This window comes from Pempheris klunzingeri, chromosome 19, assembly GCF_042242105.1.
Source record: "Pempheris klunzingeri isolate RE-2024b chromosome 19, fPemKlu1.hap1, whole genome shotgun sequence".
In the NCBI taxonomy this organism is placed as follows: domain Eukaryota; kingdom Metazoa; phylum Chordata; class Actinopteri; order Acropomatiformes; family Pempheridae; genus Pempheris; species Pempheris klunzingeri.
In genome coordinates, this window is record NC_092030.1 from 11,263,585 (window position 1) to 11,279,052 (window position 15,468).

Here is a 15,468-nt window from a genome sequence, read left to right on the forward strand (position 1 = left end):
TTCTAGAGTTGGCCTGAACATGTCTAAAGGCCAATTAGTGGCGCCTAAAGGCTGCAGTGTTCATTTAAACCCGTTATATGAAAAAAAAATATATACTGATGTTTTTGTTTTTGAAATTTTAAAAACTTTTGTCCTGAGGTTGGCACTAGAGGAAATATAATGGTGTCAAAATCTAAAGCAACAATGTGCTGAAGAAACCTGCCTTTTAGACATTCATATATCCTGTGAATACGGGAAAAATTTTTGGCCTGTTGGAAAGTTTGGAGAAAAAAATAAGAGTTTTAGAAATTAATCCTCTAAAGAAGACCCAACACGGACAAAGTTGGGGAGTTATAATCTTGAACACTGATGCTTTCTGCTTTTTCCTTGAAAAAATCTGCTAACTAGCAACTGGCCTGAGTATAGGGTTGGATGTGTACAGGGTAGCTTGAACAGAATTTGTGTCTGAACCCTGTAGCCTGACTGCTGGGGTCCCTCCTGGTTCTGTTCTGGGTCCTTTTTGCTTTTCTCTGTAGACCACAGGTTCAAGTCACGGGCTCTGTTAATCACTCACACAGCTTTTCCTACTACAGCTATGCAGACAACATTTAACTAATTCTGTCCTTTCCCCTACGCTCTGCTACTGGCAGTCAGCTTGGTACTCACTTCGCCCAGCTGCCGCTCAGTCAAATCACCACTGTTTTCTATCCTGGCTTCACAATGGTTGAATGAGCACTGACATCAGGACAGCAGACACTCTACACATCTTCCATGAAATAAATGAAAACTCATCTGTTCAGACTGTACCTTGGACCATAAAGGAAAATAACCGTTTTTCAGGCTCTTCATTGTTGTACATGAATCATTGTACATCAATATGTAGCAATTGAAGCACTTCAACTTATTTGATGGATTTTATTTAATTAAGTGCATTTAAGTGTAGGAACATAAAGCATGTGATTTTTGCAATGTTTGGGCTTGCAACATTTGTGCTGCATCCACATGACTGAATGTACTTACTGTACTTATAACCCTCCTTTATGTAATCATCCTCGATAGGTAAAATGGCACCTGTCCTTATGTCTTACTCTGGACAAACTGACACACCAACAACATTCCAGGCCCTGGTGTTTGCAGGGCAGAAGTACTTAATAAGATACAATCATAGTGATTCATGTGTGTGATTCATGTGTGTGAAGATGAAACTCATGATGTCAAGGCAGGTAGGCTTGTTCCTCACCTTGGCCCGTTCTACTGCAGGCCAGTGAGACAAGCCAATGATAAGCCTCAGTCCCACATGACCCGTATATCAAGAAGATGAGTTGGTATCTGAGGCTGTTCACTGGTACATGACGCAACAACAGACAGCACACAGCCCGACACTTTCATATCACTGACGACCTCCAGTTAATTGATAAAATATGCTGTAACTCAGCAAATAAGCACACTAACTCAAACAGAGCCACAGCTGGGATGTTCTTTTAGTATATAAAGTAACATGAATGCAAGCTGTGCTAAAATACAGTATGACACATGCTAAACCCCACTGAAGGAACAGACTGCAGTAGCAGATCTGTTGCTTTGTCCTTGAGAGATTCCTTCCTAATCAGTTATAGATAAGGATGGAGTGACAAATGTTTTTAACACAATCTATTAGTCACCCATTGTGTTTGCTATTTCTCCTAGATCAGTCTACTTTTTGGTGTCAGTGTTACAAACCAGTTTCCTGTTTACTATGACGAGCTGATTGGCAGGACTTGACACTATGTGGCATGAACATGACTTATGAGCGCGTAAGCAGGGATATATTAATGAGATCATCTGACACTTGTGCTGGACTTGCAGTAAAGCGTGGCCAGCCCTATAAACATGGAAGCCTGTCCCTGAGTCCCTTAATCTGAACTTTGATATCAAAAAATTTCCTGTTGATGTTTGAAACAAACTTTCAGTCATCTGTTATTAAATACAGCTCCTTGAAATGACTTTTGTCCTAAGAAAATGCCTACAGAGGCCTGGTGAGAAAATGAAAATTGCTGCGATTGCTCCACCAGGGTGTAGATCCATGACTTGGCAGGCACAAGAGGTGTTAGAAGGACGCCAATTAGTGATTTGGACTCAAGCCCAGAAATGTGAATTCTTGGGGAAACAAAAAATTTGGTTCAAAGAATATCTAACCTGACCTAAGCCTCGCCATCGTACAAGCTTCAGGGGATAAATATGAAACTGCTTACATTTCTGGGTTTCAGAGTTGTCTCAGCTTGGGTTTGGAGACTAACTATACATCCAGAGAGAGGCTGCGTTACAAACTAGTGGTGTAGAAGTTGAAAAATGTGAGCGTTCACCTGTCAGGGGGTTGTCCAATGAAAAGAGACAAACGAGTTGCATCATGGTAAGTTTAAGATTCATTGTACCTTGATATATACTATAGACTAAAAGACAGGATATCTCTCTCCTTTATGGATGTAATACTAAATCAGTGGAATGCAGGACTCGCTCTCTCTTTATTTTAAGACCACTTTTGAACCAGTAAGTCATAGTGGAATACAGCCTCAAATAAAATGATCTCAAAAACAGTGAGAAAGGCGTTGCTCCAGGCGTTGCTGGGTTAAGGAGAATTAATCCTGAATGACAAAACTTTTATCTTTTTATCTTTTTGCCATTATCATTCATTCATTTTTTAAATTATCTTTCATTATGTATAAACATTGTGTCATTTAAAAATGCTACTGAACTGTGTGGCAATGACGTAGATTGATACTTAAAAGTATGACAGCAACCAGATCTTCACTTAGTGACAGACTGGTGTCATAGTTTCCCAGAACAAAACAAGTATAGAATAATGTATCAGTATAGAATAATGTAAACTTAGCTTGTCCATAGATTACGGTGCCAGGAGTGGAATAATTATAAACCTATTAATAAATGGCCAACAGCTAGGCAACCAGGGCTGACACTGCTCTGCGGGATGGATTCATTTCATTATTCAAATGACATCACAAAATGGAAACTGCAAGTTAGTGTGTTTACATTTGAAACTGAATATGAGAATCAGACACAATAAAATGGAAACTTTTTTACAATTAAGCTATTTAACTAACATAAAATGGTGAATATTACTTTTTTTTTTATCACTAATGTTCATTGGTCATTTTAAAATATTCACTACAAAAGTCTAAAATTATTCTTATGGCATGGCTCCCTGCCTTAGTAACAATAATAGTGATGTGTTTGCCCCCTGCTGGTAATAATTCTTCACCACATTTCACCAAGCTACTGTACATGACACGTTCTCGCGTGATTTAATATGCGCGCCTTCTGTCCGACAGAAAAGTGGCTCTTGGTTTGCTGGCAGCGGTGTCACATTTGGGCTCCACCGTAGAGTATGGCTACGGCACAGACCTGCTACCGAGCACAACCTGTGGTTCAAACATGGTCGGAACCACCGGGAGAGAGACACATGAGCACACGGGCCCCCTCACATATTTCTGACCGTTCCACATTGTACGCGACACCGGAAGCCCGTTTACCTGATAGGTCCAGGGAGCCCGCAGTGTGGTCTTACAGGTAAAGTAGGTCCTGTGAAGTAAAATATGCCAAGGAAACTACCTAGCAAAAATGATATTAGTATGTCAATGTAGCGGGCACATAAAAAGCAATGTACTATTGATATTTAACTTACTTTTCTGAGCGTGTCCTCTTCACGTCTTTGTTTTTCGTGGAAGAATTAGGAGTACTTCTCCGGCGCCTCCTGTAAGACAGAGCTGAGGGGGTTAAAGGCACGGGGCAGGAATAGCGTTTCCATTATCTTTTGGTTTTCATGCTGTCAGAAGCTGCTTTCCTTCCTTCTATCCTACTATCTAAATACTCCCTGCTTGGAAAATGACTAGAAGACCACTCCATTAGACACATTATGCAACTCACAATAAACAGAGTCAGATATTCTCATCATGGTGGCTAGCTAACGTTAGCTACGAAGCTGGGTTACTTGGACAATCCTTTCAACTTGCCTGCTGACAGGTTAGCTTACGACAGCTAACTTCGCTATGTGAACTAACTAAGCCAGGAAAGTCTCCCTGCAACTCTCTGGTTGGTAGACATTTTGGGTTTTACATTTTAAATGTATTGTTATTTACTAGCAGATCATGTTCATTGATTGTGTGGACGTTACCAGTCGTAGCTAACTTGCTATTAAATTGCCGTAGTGTTACTACTTAGCTAACGTTTGCTACAAAACTAGCCAGGTGGCTAACTTAGAATGGATGCATCAGCGGATAAAATCTTTCGTTAAGTGTTGCCTTCAAATTAGTGACAAACGAAGCGTGGCAGATACATAGATAGGTTACAGGACAGTATTGCTTCTGTAGCTAAACCACAGCTAAGCAAAGTGTCTGCAGCACTTGCTTTTGTGTTCATTTAAACAGTGTGAACTTAGTGCAGAGTTTAACTAGCTAAGTTACAAATGTACAGTTAATCTGACATACAGGTAACGTTGCTGGTTCATGAATATAAAATGTCCTCCAGCACTTGAAGGTAACTCACTGAGGGCTGACCCTCGTGGATTGTGAATTTCGTTTAGCAACAACACACGACTGACAGCAGGTTTCTGCAGCTATTCGTGCCAGTTTTTGATGACAAGCCCATTAGCCACTGTATCTGCTATTATTAGAAGTCCCCTCTCTGGTTACGTTTCTGTCCTATGAAACTTTTACAATTTAGTCTGTATGATCTGTTTGAAAAGTCAGAACGTTTCGTCACCAAAATCTCAGGAATGTTTGTTTTGATTGACAAGAAGTGAGAAAGCCCAAAGACTTGAAAGTTAGAAAAACAGCATCATTCAATCAGTTACCAGCAAATGTTTGGCAATTATATTTAATAGACAACTGAAATTATTAATACTTTTCCACGTTGTCATTTATCAAATTCCTGTGATTGATAAATCTGCTAAGTATGTCTTGTGTAATTTACACTTTTGCATTATGATGTTGTTTTTTTAGTCGATGGAAAAAATGTCATTTTTTGTCATTTAGTGAAACAATAGCAAATTAATCAGTTCCAATTGCATTACAGTAAAACTTGTGTTTTTTGTATCTTTACAAATTAAATATTGAGATTTTGACTTGGTCAGGAAAACATCAAATTGAAATCCCTTAGCTTATCCCAAATACATTGTTTATCACATTCCTGCTCTCTGGCTGCTCAAGATACTCGTGTCATTTTGTGTATAAATGAGATGCTGAATCAGACGCTGCGTTTGTCTTGTAGGTGTTGCAGGTTGCTCTCATGTGCCCATGGAGAAGGCGGCCTTTGAGGGGTGGTTGGAGTCAGTCTCCGCCACTTTCCTTACTCTAAATGACCAGCAGCGCAACCAGTCTCTGGACCACCTCATATCTTTAAGTGGTGCTGTGCAGCTTCGTCATCTGTCTAATGGACTGGAGACGCTGCTCAAGCGTGACTTCCTGCGCCTCCTTCCCCTGGAGCTGGCCTTCTACCTGCTGCGATGGCTGGATCCTCAGACTCTGCTCACCTGCTGCCTGGTCTGCAAACAGTGGAATAAGGTAAATATCTTGCCTCCTGCTAGTGTAGTCAAGTGGTGCTTCTCAATTTTCTTAAATGTCTTCTCGTTTACCTCACTTCTGTCTTCTTCTCGTGTCTTAGTCCCTCCTATGAGGTAAGGGGGGGTGTGAGGACAGAGAAATGCTTTGTCTTCATATCCCCCTTCGCCTGTTTACAATGATCCTCTGGGTCATCATCTGAAGTGAGGTTTCTGATGAAGGTGTCACAGCTTCATCACCTGTCAGTGCTCTTTAAGTGTTCTGTGTTATACTCTTGCAGGGACCAAAAAAACCTTGTATTCAGACAAACCAATTTGTAAGTGGACTTCCCTTCACAGACACTGAATGTGTGTGAGCCACCTCTACCAACAGCTATGTTTTTTAATATTAATTTTTGGTATCTGTACTTAATTATATTTTGCCTGTAAATTCTCATTTAAGAATCCAGGTAATGATTGATTGATGTCCCGTAATAATCAGAAATAGCTTAGTGGCCTAAACATTGTAGGGGAAATGGAAATGATAATCTACACCTGAAAATCAGAATAGTTTCAACCAGACATACAGTAACTGATTTAGAGCATCACATATGACTTAACGGAAATGAGCCAGATGGATAGTAAAATATATTTATTACTGAATGACAGCAGGCAGAAATGACAAACTGGAGTGCTGCGTGTGTATATATAGTCTAATGGCTTTTGAAAAGAAAAATATTTATCAGTGATGAGATATAATATAATTTATTCATCTGGCCTGCACTTAACACAGATGCAGAAGAAAATTGCGACTAACAATGTGTGTGCTCTATTGGCTCTGTTATTTGTCCTCGGCGGTATAAACCTGCGTGTTGTGGTAATGCGGTTGCAGAGCAGCCTGATCAGCTACGGTATCCCAGCAGATCACCAATAGACTTATAATGTGTCGCGCTGATGAAAGATTTTAAGACACACCTCGATCTCTGCTCTTTTAAGCAGAAGAGAGAGATTAGTAATGAGACCTTTGAGATCTTAAATAATGGCAGACTGATTTCAGACTGATTTCCGGGACACCTAAGGAGTGAGGAGACATGGAATAAGGCAAATTAGAAGCACCTGCCATTCAGAGGGATGGCAGGGGTTACTTTACGTGATTTTAATTTTCATCCTACTGCATATATGTCTGTGTGTTACTCATACAGGCTGCATTGTTGCAACATTTCTGTATGTACTTGTAAAGGTATAGGTATCCTGACGTACGCAGAGCACTGAGTATCAAATGTCTGGTTAAATGTGCAATCTTGTATACTTACTGTTTGATCAGTTTGTTTCTGGTTTATGTAAAAAAAATATTAGAGCTCAGAAGCAACAGGATTTTTTTTTATGCCAATAGTTGCACATTGGCCAATCAATGAACGAGCATATACAGTATTTATAATAATAAAGGATAGGTAAACGTGAATAAAATGGGGGAAAAAAGGTCACCTCATAATGTTAAAGGAAAAGCCAGTAATGATACAGCTCACTTTTTCTTATAGTGAAAGTACTTGTCATTCACCCATGTAAGTGTTTCAAGTGTTCAAACAACCCAACATATATCTTTTTCTTTGTAGGTGATAAGCTCATGTACAGAGGTGTGGCAGGGTGTGTGTCGGGAGCTGGGCTGGAGGATTGATGAGTCCATTCAGGATGCATCACACTGGAAGGGGGTCTACCTGAAGGCTAAACTGCGCATGATGCAGTTGAAGGATCAGGAGGCATTTGAGACATCGTCCCTCATTGGCCACAGTGCGAGGGTATACGCCCTCTATTATAAGGACGGCCTCCTCTGCACAGGTAGGCTGTGGCTCTGGTTTATTTTCCACATGAAAAGGCTGTGTTAGGATAATCTTTGTCTTATGTAGATGCTGGTCTATCCTCTCATCTGTCTTGGAAACTATGACCTCTTTGTCATAGCTTCAGCTAAAACCTGCACATTATTGATTGGTCACCTGTGTGCATTACATTAAACTATTTTTGAGTTATTGCATCCAGCTGCTGCATTAATTACTTCACCTTTTTGAAGTTTTTCCTATCCGTTGCTCAGCCAGCACACATAGAGCACGCTGATGCAGCATTCTTTCAGATTTGTGTTTGTGTCCATATGTGTTGCTCTCCTTTTAGCTCTGGTTTGGTCTCCAGCAACTCCTGAGAAAAATATCTGGCTCTCTAGCTGCTAAATGCTCCACTATGTTCACCAGCTGGTCTCTAACTGTGTGTGTCTGCTGATGAGCAGGTAGTGCATAGAGGGCTGTGGTGTATTACGAAGCAAGTTCAGCATAACCAGGCTTTCCTTGCGTAAGATGGCTTGACAGACTCTTAGTTAAAACAGCATATTTAAACATACATGTAAGGTGGGTCTGCGGCAGGTCTGACTCTGGATATGTGCAATTCATTTAAGCTTTTGGCCAAAACAAAATTTATTTCATTGATTGAATTCTATCTGTGATGATTACTAATAGACTAATCAATTTTGTAATTGCTAATTGCCAAGCATAAAAACATAATCCACAGAGGTCTGTTGTTGCTGAGCAGTCATCATTCTTCTAGTCTGTGGACAATCTGCTGTGGAAATCTTGTTAGTGTTTCCGATAATATTACACATTTTCTCCATCAGTAACTGAGTGTGAAACATGCAGTTTGCACTGCTGTAATTGCACAGCTTCATTTTGTTGCAAATGCAACAAATTTGGTGTCTTTTACGGACGATTTGAAACGTAAACTTGGAACATAGCCTCTTCTGGACCAGGTTAAGTTTGCAGAATAATTTACCATGGTAATCAGACCAGCTTAAAAATATACACCTTCATGACACAGGAAACCCGGCTTTAGGCTCTACATACCTCGCTAACCCACTAATCTCGCTTCGTAGTACACCCCACAGGCTGATCAGAGTGGAGTTTTTAAATATAATCAACAAGTTCAAAGAAGCTTAATAGCTCAATAGAGCTGCAAGAACGAAGACGACGTTTGTCACCAACAACTCTTTTTACAGTACATGCAGTAATTTGATCAATTGTTAATGTAAAACAAATTACAAAGTACACAGTGCATTGTATTAATTGTAGGACGACCACCCTCTCTGTTCACACCATGTGAGATCACTCCGAGCTGCTTTGTCCACCCTTGCGCAGTAAGCTATGGAGGCTAAGAATATTTGTGATCAATTCCCCACTATCACCCACCAAGACTACTTGCTGCTGAGGCAAGTGAGTTGTGGGGCCTGTTGCTGATTAGTAACAGTTAATTAGTACAGTGATGCAGTAAACATAGGATGTAATGAAGGTAAACACAGTCAACGGTGTGCGTAGTGTCACTGCGAGCTGCTGCAGCACTCCAATTGGAGGCTGCAGATTTGTCAACATGTGTGTCCTGCTGCCTTCAGATGGCTGCGAAGGAGAAGATTTTCATACAGTCTAAAGCTGCTGTGGACGTCAGATGCTGGAAGAATCACTCAGATTCATTTAAAGATTACTGCAGACTGATTTACATACATGAAACATTTTTTGATGGTGATTTAAACCGACCTGTGGTCGGAGAGTGTATTTTAACCATTGCTGCACATTTGCATCTGCATAGTTTGTTCTTGGTGAAGTGACTCCAGAAACAGATGTGATAATGAGACGTCTGTTTGCTGCACAAAGTCTAAGATGTAATGCCATCTAAATGACCAAAAACTCCTTTTGAGCTTCGTCATTTCAGTGAATCTGCCTCCTGTTTGTTCCTCTCCCTTGCTTGTGCACCAAGCGCTCTGCACTGGTCACCAAAATGCAGACCTATAAATTTCAAAATCAGGAAAACTGCTGGAGCTGATTGTTATGCTTCCATGAAAACAGGGCCCACTCGATCTTGGTTACCTCTCAGTTCCTATTGTTGCTACACCCACAGCCCCAACCTGAGCAGAGTCCTCTGTGGGTGTTTTAAAAAATGGTGCTTTCCTAGTTAATATCTGTAACCGTACCACATTAAAACTGTATACAGTATACAGTGTTGGTCAGTGGTCCTCACTCCTGTGTATTGAACACTGTCCAAAAGTGGGCACCACAAAAGAAGTCATATGCTGTTTGATAGCCATCAGCAGCACATTCAAAGTATGCGTAAGGCCTGGACTGAGGCATGGGTAGTCTTCTTAAAGGTGCAGTTGGTTACATTTGGGCGCCTGCTCCAAATAAATGGTGGCACTAATAAACCATACAATAAATGAGCCTATGTATACACACACTTGGGCAGGAACATGGTTTGCCTGTTGAGTGCAATTGCCTCTTCACTTAAGATGCGGGCACAAACAGTCTCCTGCGAGCAGACATCAGCCAGGAGCAGGGCTAGTTTAGCTCTTTCCCTGACCCTCTTCCCTGTGCTTTGGGGCGGTGGCACTGCCTTCTGCAGTGTTTGGTCTGCCTGGGTGTGTCTCTCTACTGCCCCATCTCTAAGAAATGGTATTACGAGACAGGACAGCTAGCTGGTTAGCATGCTCACTTCAGTAGATACCTGTGCAATTCAGTACATGAAGATCTTTGATGCAACGTTGATACTGCTAATTCTTTACATTGAACTAAACTTCCTTGCAAGATTTTACATATTGTACTTCTTTAACCACACAGTTTTAAATACTGAAAATGTGAAGCAGGCTCAGCTAATCCAGACAGAGTGCTGACGTAGCTTTGACCCACATCACTGTCTGTCTGGATGGGGTATTGTAGAGTGTCACAGTTTACAGCATTAACATGGATGTCCCCTTGTTTTTCAGGATCAGATGACCTGTCTGCCAAACTATGGGACGTGCGCACTGGGCAGTGTATTTATGGAATTCAGACACATACCTGTGCCACAGTGAAGTTTGATGAGCAGAAGTTGGTGACTGGCTCATTCGACAACACTATTGCATGCTGGGAGTGGAGCACTGGGGCTAAAATCCAGCAGTTCCGTGGCCACACAGGAGCAGGTTGGTTTTTAAATGTTCCACAAGTATTTGTTCTTTGTTATGTGGAGTAGTGTTCATAGGCAATAAAAACTTCATTCGAGGGTAGGTCTAGTGTATACATGTAAATAAAAATAGTGAAAGTGTACAAACTATAATCCAGATCAATGAAATGGAATGTAATCAGTTCAACTGCTTCATTTGTAGCCTTGCAATGCAAAATGTGTGGGTGAATAATACAACTTCTAAATGTGTGATGGTGTTTGCATTAGTAAGCAGCCATTTCTAACGTTTGAAATACATGAAGCCACTGAAATTACGACCTTTTCATTAACAGCTGCTTTTTAAATGGACATGTTGTGTCTGCTTAGTCTTCAGCGTGGACTACAATGACGAGCTGGACTTGCTGGTCAGTGGCTCTGCAGACTTCTCTGTGAAGGTCTGGGCTTTGTCTGCTGGTGCCTGTCTCAACACTCTGACTGGACACACCGAGTGGGTCACCAAGGTCGGCTCACTTTACCTAGTAAAGGTTTCATTCTAGGAAAAGAGTTTGATGTTTATGTATTTTTTCCATAACCATAAATAAGTAGATTCTATTGATTTGTATTCACCATTGAAATGTCAGTAATTTGATGTTGACATTTGCCTTTGTTATAAATGTGTTTACTGCCTTTGGTAAAGATTGAAAATTGAAGTGTAAATGAGCTGACATGATGTGCCTAATATGTTTGAAATGCAAATCTGGTGTCTATCTCCCATCAGGTGATTCTACAGAAAAGTGAAGTAGAGTCAATGGTGCATAGTCCTGGTGATTATATCCTCCTAAGTGCTGATAAATATGAAATTAAGGTAATGCTGCAACAGTTTCATGCGTTTCGACTTAGTGAGTAACGAGATGGTGTTCTCATGTGTGTGAGCTGCTATACCTGAAGAGTCCATAAGGTGGAGCACTGTGTTCCCTCCTCAGGTCTGGCCCTTAGGGAGAGAAATCAACTGTAAGTGTTTGAAGACGCTGGCAGTGTCAGACGACCGCAGCATCAGCCTTCAGCCTCGCCTGCAGTTTGACGGACACTACATCGTCTGCAGCTCTGACCTCGGCGTTTATCAGTGGGACTTTGCCAGTTTTGAGATTATCAGGTAAAGTAGTATAAATTACAAAATATGGCTCTGTGTGATTATCAAGGAATGAATGCAGGGACTTGTGAAATTCAAACAAATCAATACAAATCGTTGTATATAAGGTTGTTCATGTAACACTAAGAATGTACAGTGATAAATGAAAGCACAAAATATCAAAACAGCATAACAATAAAACTATATAAATTATAAAAAATACAAAGAATTTGCTCTAAACATTTTTTTAGCTGGAATGTCCACAGATTGCAGAGGTTCACTGTTTTAGCTACAGATTTATGAAAGCTACATTCGTTCACCAGCCAAGAAATGTTTCTTTTTTTCAAGGTGGACCTTCACCTGAGAGTTAAACAACACGAAATTCAGTTTTTGAGTTAGATTATTTAATTCCAGAAGAAGAGTTCTACTTCATTCTTCCTGACTGGCAGTGACTTTGGAATCCAGGTTTTACATACTGTATTGTTTCTAGTACTCATCTAGAAGCCATAGAACCCAAGATCTTAATTGGAGTTGTAATGTGAAAAGGGATTAAGAGTCTGCCACCAGTAGTAATTGGGCCACAGGTCATCGTGAGTGAAAAGCAAGCTGTGACACTGTTGGTGAAGACAGCTGACAGATGACTGAGAGACGCCGCTTAAACAGTGTAGGATGACCAAGGTAGACGGACGCTGGAGCAACATGCTATGCTAGAATGATGCTCGGAATCATGAGTTTGGACAAGAGAACTTGTATTATTAAACAATATCTTAATCCAGCGTGTTTTTCTGTTCCCAGGGTGATAAAAACGCAGGACCCAGCTAACCTGTCCCTGCTCAGCTTTGGTGAGGTGTTTGCGCTCCTTTTCGACAACCACTTCCTGTATGTGATGGACCTGAGGACAGAGGCCATCTCGGGCCGCTGGCCTCTACCAGCCTACAGAAAATCCAAACGAGGATCCAGCTTCCTGGCCGGTGTGACCTCCTGGCTCAACGGCCTGGACGGGGGCAATGACTCTGGACTGGTGTTTGCCACCAGCATGCCTGACCATAGCATCCACTTAGTACTGTGGAAGGAGAACGGATAGAAGCAGCCCAGGACTCCAGTCCCCAGACTGCTAGGATACGAGCCACCATCATGAGTGCTCTGGAATATATGAACCTTTACAGCCAAGATAGATCATGCATGGACCAAAGCATTTTGTTTTTATCTGTTTCTTCCTCAGCATACAGGCCTCCTCAGACACAAACATGAACATTGACAGATGAAAGCGGAAGGCAAACTAGGAAATATGACAAAACTATTACTCATGTGCTACACTCAGTGCTAGATCAGCACTTGATCCTGATTCCTGCAGAAACCTGTAACCTCCTCTAATCTTGGACGAAGATGGACAGAAAGACTTCTTGAAAGCCAAAATGTGTCGTTCACGACAAAAAAAAAAATCAGAACTAAACACAACCATAGAAATTCTCCTGTAGTCGACTTTAACGAAGTGGAAGTGTAAATGTTTTTGTCAGATTTGCTCTTTGATCAGTTTAGCATTGTGCAGTGAGAATATGTGTAGCCACCCTTTAATCCCCAGTCTTTTAATTGGGTACCAACTTTGGCCACTGACTCTTACCAGGATGAGACTGTGTCACATATGCCGTAGCTAGAACATGGCCAATGCCAAGCTGGTCACTGAGCAGAGTTGCCGAAACATTTTCCCTTGAAGTACAGCAGGGTTGCCTTAAACACAGTTGCTGTAAATAATGGTGAGCGTCTCCTTTGACGTCAGATTATGACATCAAGCAAGATATTCCTCGAGGTTTTTACAGACCATCCCCAAGGAAGCTGTATACTGAATCGTATGTTGAAAAGTGGTTTGGTACATTGTTGTGTACCATGTAAAACATTGTGAGGTTTCATGTAATTCACTGAATATGCTTTTCTAAGGGATGTCTGGTTTAAATGTCAGCTTGAGAAATGTGATGTGCCTTTTCAGTTCATTTGATGTTACAAACTAGAATTCCTTGATAACTCTGGCACATTGCAGGAAGGCAATGACTGCATTGTAAATCTTACTTTTATGTTGAATTTTTCATATTCACTGTGCTCCAACAGTCTAAGATGTCTGTAATTTTATAGGTATCTACAGCTATCTATGACATGACTTGCTCAGTGAATTGCTTTTATGAATCATTGACTGTAAAACATCAGGTTTATTTTTCTAAAGGCCTCAATGCATTGCAACAGCTGAGGAAGTGACTTAGCAAGCAGTCGGTTCTGCGTGTAATTACTGTTATAGACTTTAAAGAAAATTGAATTGGTGGTTTTCCTGGCATAACCAGAGAAACTATGTGAAATAATGCCTCGTGCTGTGCATCAGTTTTAACATCATGTCTCCAAAACCGAAACTTTAACTATGAATTGAGTGGTTTTTTTCTCACAATTTTCATGATGTCTTCCTTTGCATTTGGCAGGTCACAGATCAGCAGGATTGAAATGTATTCATGTGCACCAAACCTCATTTATGAAAGATCCGTTTTTTTTTTTTTTCTTGAATACAGACCGTAGCCTGTTTCTCACATGGATAATTGTACACAACAGATGTACAGACTGTTCTTAGTTTAGGTTTTTCAAATCTAATTAAAATACCACCAATATACTGTATTCTTTACTGTTGTCTGACCATTGCACCACATTATATCCTCCCAGCAGCACCCAGTTAAAACTGAAAATATAGTCCTATGATTTGTACATAAAGTAATACATGGATATTGGCCATGAGAAATGTGAAAGGGGTTTTTCTTGATGTATCTCTTCAGAGTGAATTCAAGCACTGCACAGTGTTATTATTTCACAAACTCTTCTATTGCACTGTCATAGCTCTTTGGTCACTTGCATCAATCTACAATCAGCTTCAATATTGCAGTCTTTCAAATAAATAAAGGTAGCAAATGCATCTAGGTGTGTCTGTGTATTTGGTCATGCCACCATTTCAAAATGTGAGTCAACGTCATTGTTTTTAGCCATGCAAGCAGCAGATGTAGGCTGTGGTGGGCTCAGGCTGTCTGAGGAACATGGGCAACATGAAAACGGAGAGAAGGTAAAGTGTGGGAGCAAACATCACATCCAGCACCCGGGCAATGGACCTCAACAAAATCCTTGTCTGGCTACACACACCAAAACAGCTGTTTGGATCATCAAAGAAGAGGTGTGTGTGTGTGTGTGTGTGTGTGTGTGTGTGTGTGTGTGTGTGTGTGTGTGTGTGTGTGTGTGTGTGTGTGTGTGTGTGTGTGTGTGTGTGTGTGTGTGTGTGTGTGTGTGTGTGTGTGTGTGTGTGTGTGTGTGTGCGTGCGCTATTGGATGTTGTTCTATCACACACGCCAGCATGTTGTGGGTTACGCTCAGTGTATGAGCAGAGTGGCTGAGTTGAGGAGGTTAGAGATCTGTTTTAGAGAGGAGGGAAAAGCAGACCATGTGCACTACATCAGTAATTGACAAAAATAGTAATAAAGGCCTTTAGCATGCAGGTTATACAGTGTCTGGTTGCACACATGGAGCTCATGAATAGGCTAAGATAGCTGTGAGCAACAGGCAGAGGAAGCAGCATAGCAGGTCAGCGGAAGGGACAATAAGAAGGGAGACATTGTGCATTGTGTTTGTGTGCACTTCATGTTTAGAGAAATATTTGGTTCGGGCTGTCTTCTGTGCTGGCATATGGGAATAGACTACGGTACCATGATAACCCCCCGCCCCACACACACACCTTGTATGTTAAGGGCCCACACAGCTACCTAAGGAGAGGAATGGACATTTACCTCCATTGCTTTTTCTACATTAAATGCATGTAACTCATGAAGAGCATAATACACTGAAAAGCTAGGCTAAGTAATTTCATCTGCTA

At 41.0% G+C, this 15,468-nt stretch overlaps 1 protein-coding gene across 3 annotated transcripts; it reads left to right on the forward strand.

The window, feature by feature from the left end:
* The first annotated feature begins 3,484 nt into the window (after positions 1–3,484).
* fbxw2 (F-box and WD repeat domain containing 2) lies at positions 3,485–14,231 on the forward strand. 3 transcript variants are annotated; one of them, XM_070851133.1, is made up of 8 exons: positions 3,485–3,543; positions 5,242–5,534; positions 7,123–7,345; positions 10,296–10,490; positions 10,838–10,971; positions 11,229–11,315; positions 11,434–11,603; positions 12,375–14,231. In XM_070851133.1, exons 2-8 carry the CDS (start codon positions 5,268–5,270, stop codon positions 12,661–12,663), a joined length of 1,365 nt encoding a protein of 454 aa, XP_070707234.1. In that variant the 5' UTR covers positions 3,485–3,543; positions 5,242–5,267; the 3' UTR covers positions 12,664–14,231. The 3 variants fall into 3 exon arrangements, with proteins under 3 accessions (XP_070707234.1, XP_070707232.1, XP_070707233.1); XM_070851131.1 differs by lacking the exon at positions 3,485–3,543 and adding an exon at positions 3,805–4,065; XM_070851132.1 differs by lacking the exon at positions 3,485–3,543 and adding an exon at positions 3,805–3,996.
* The last annotated feature ends 1,237 nt before the right edge of the window (positions 14,232–15,468 follow it).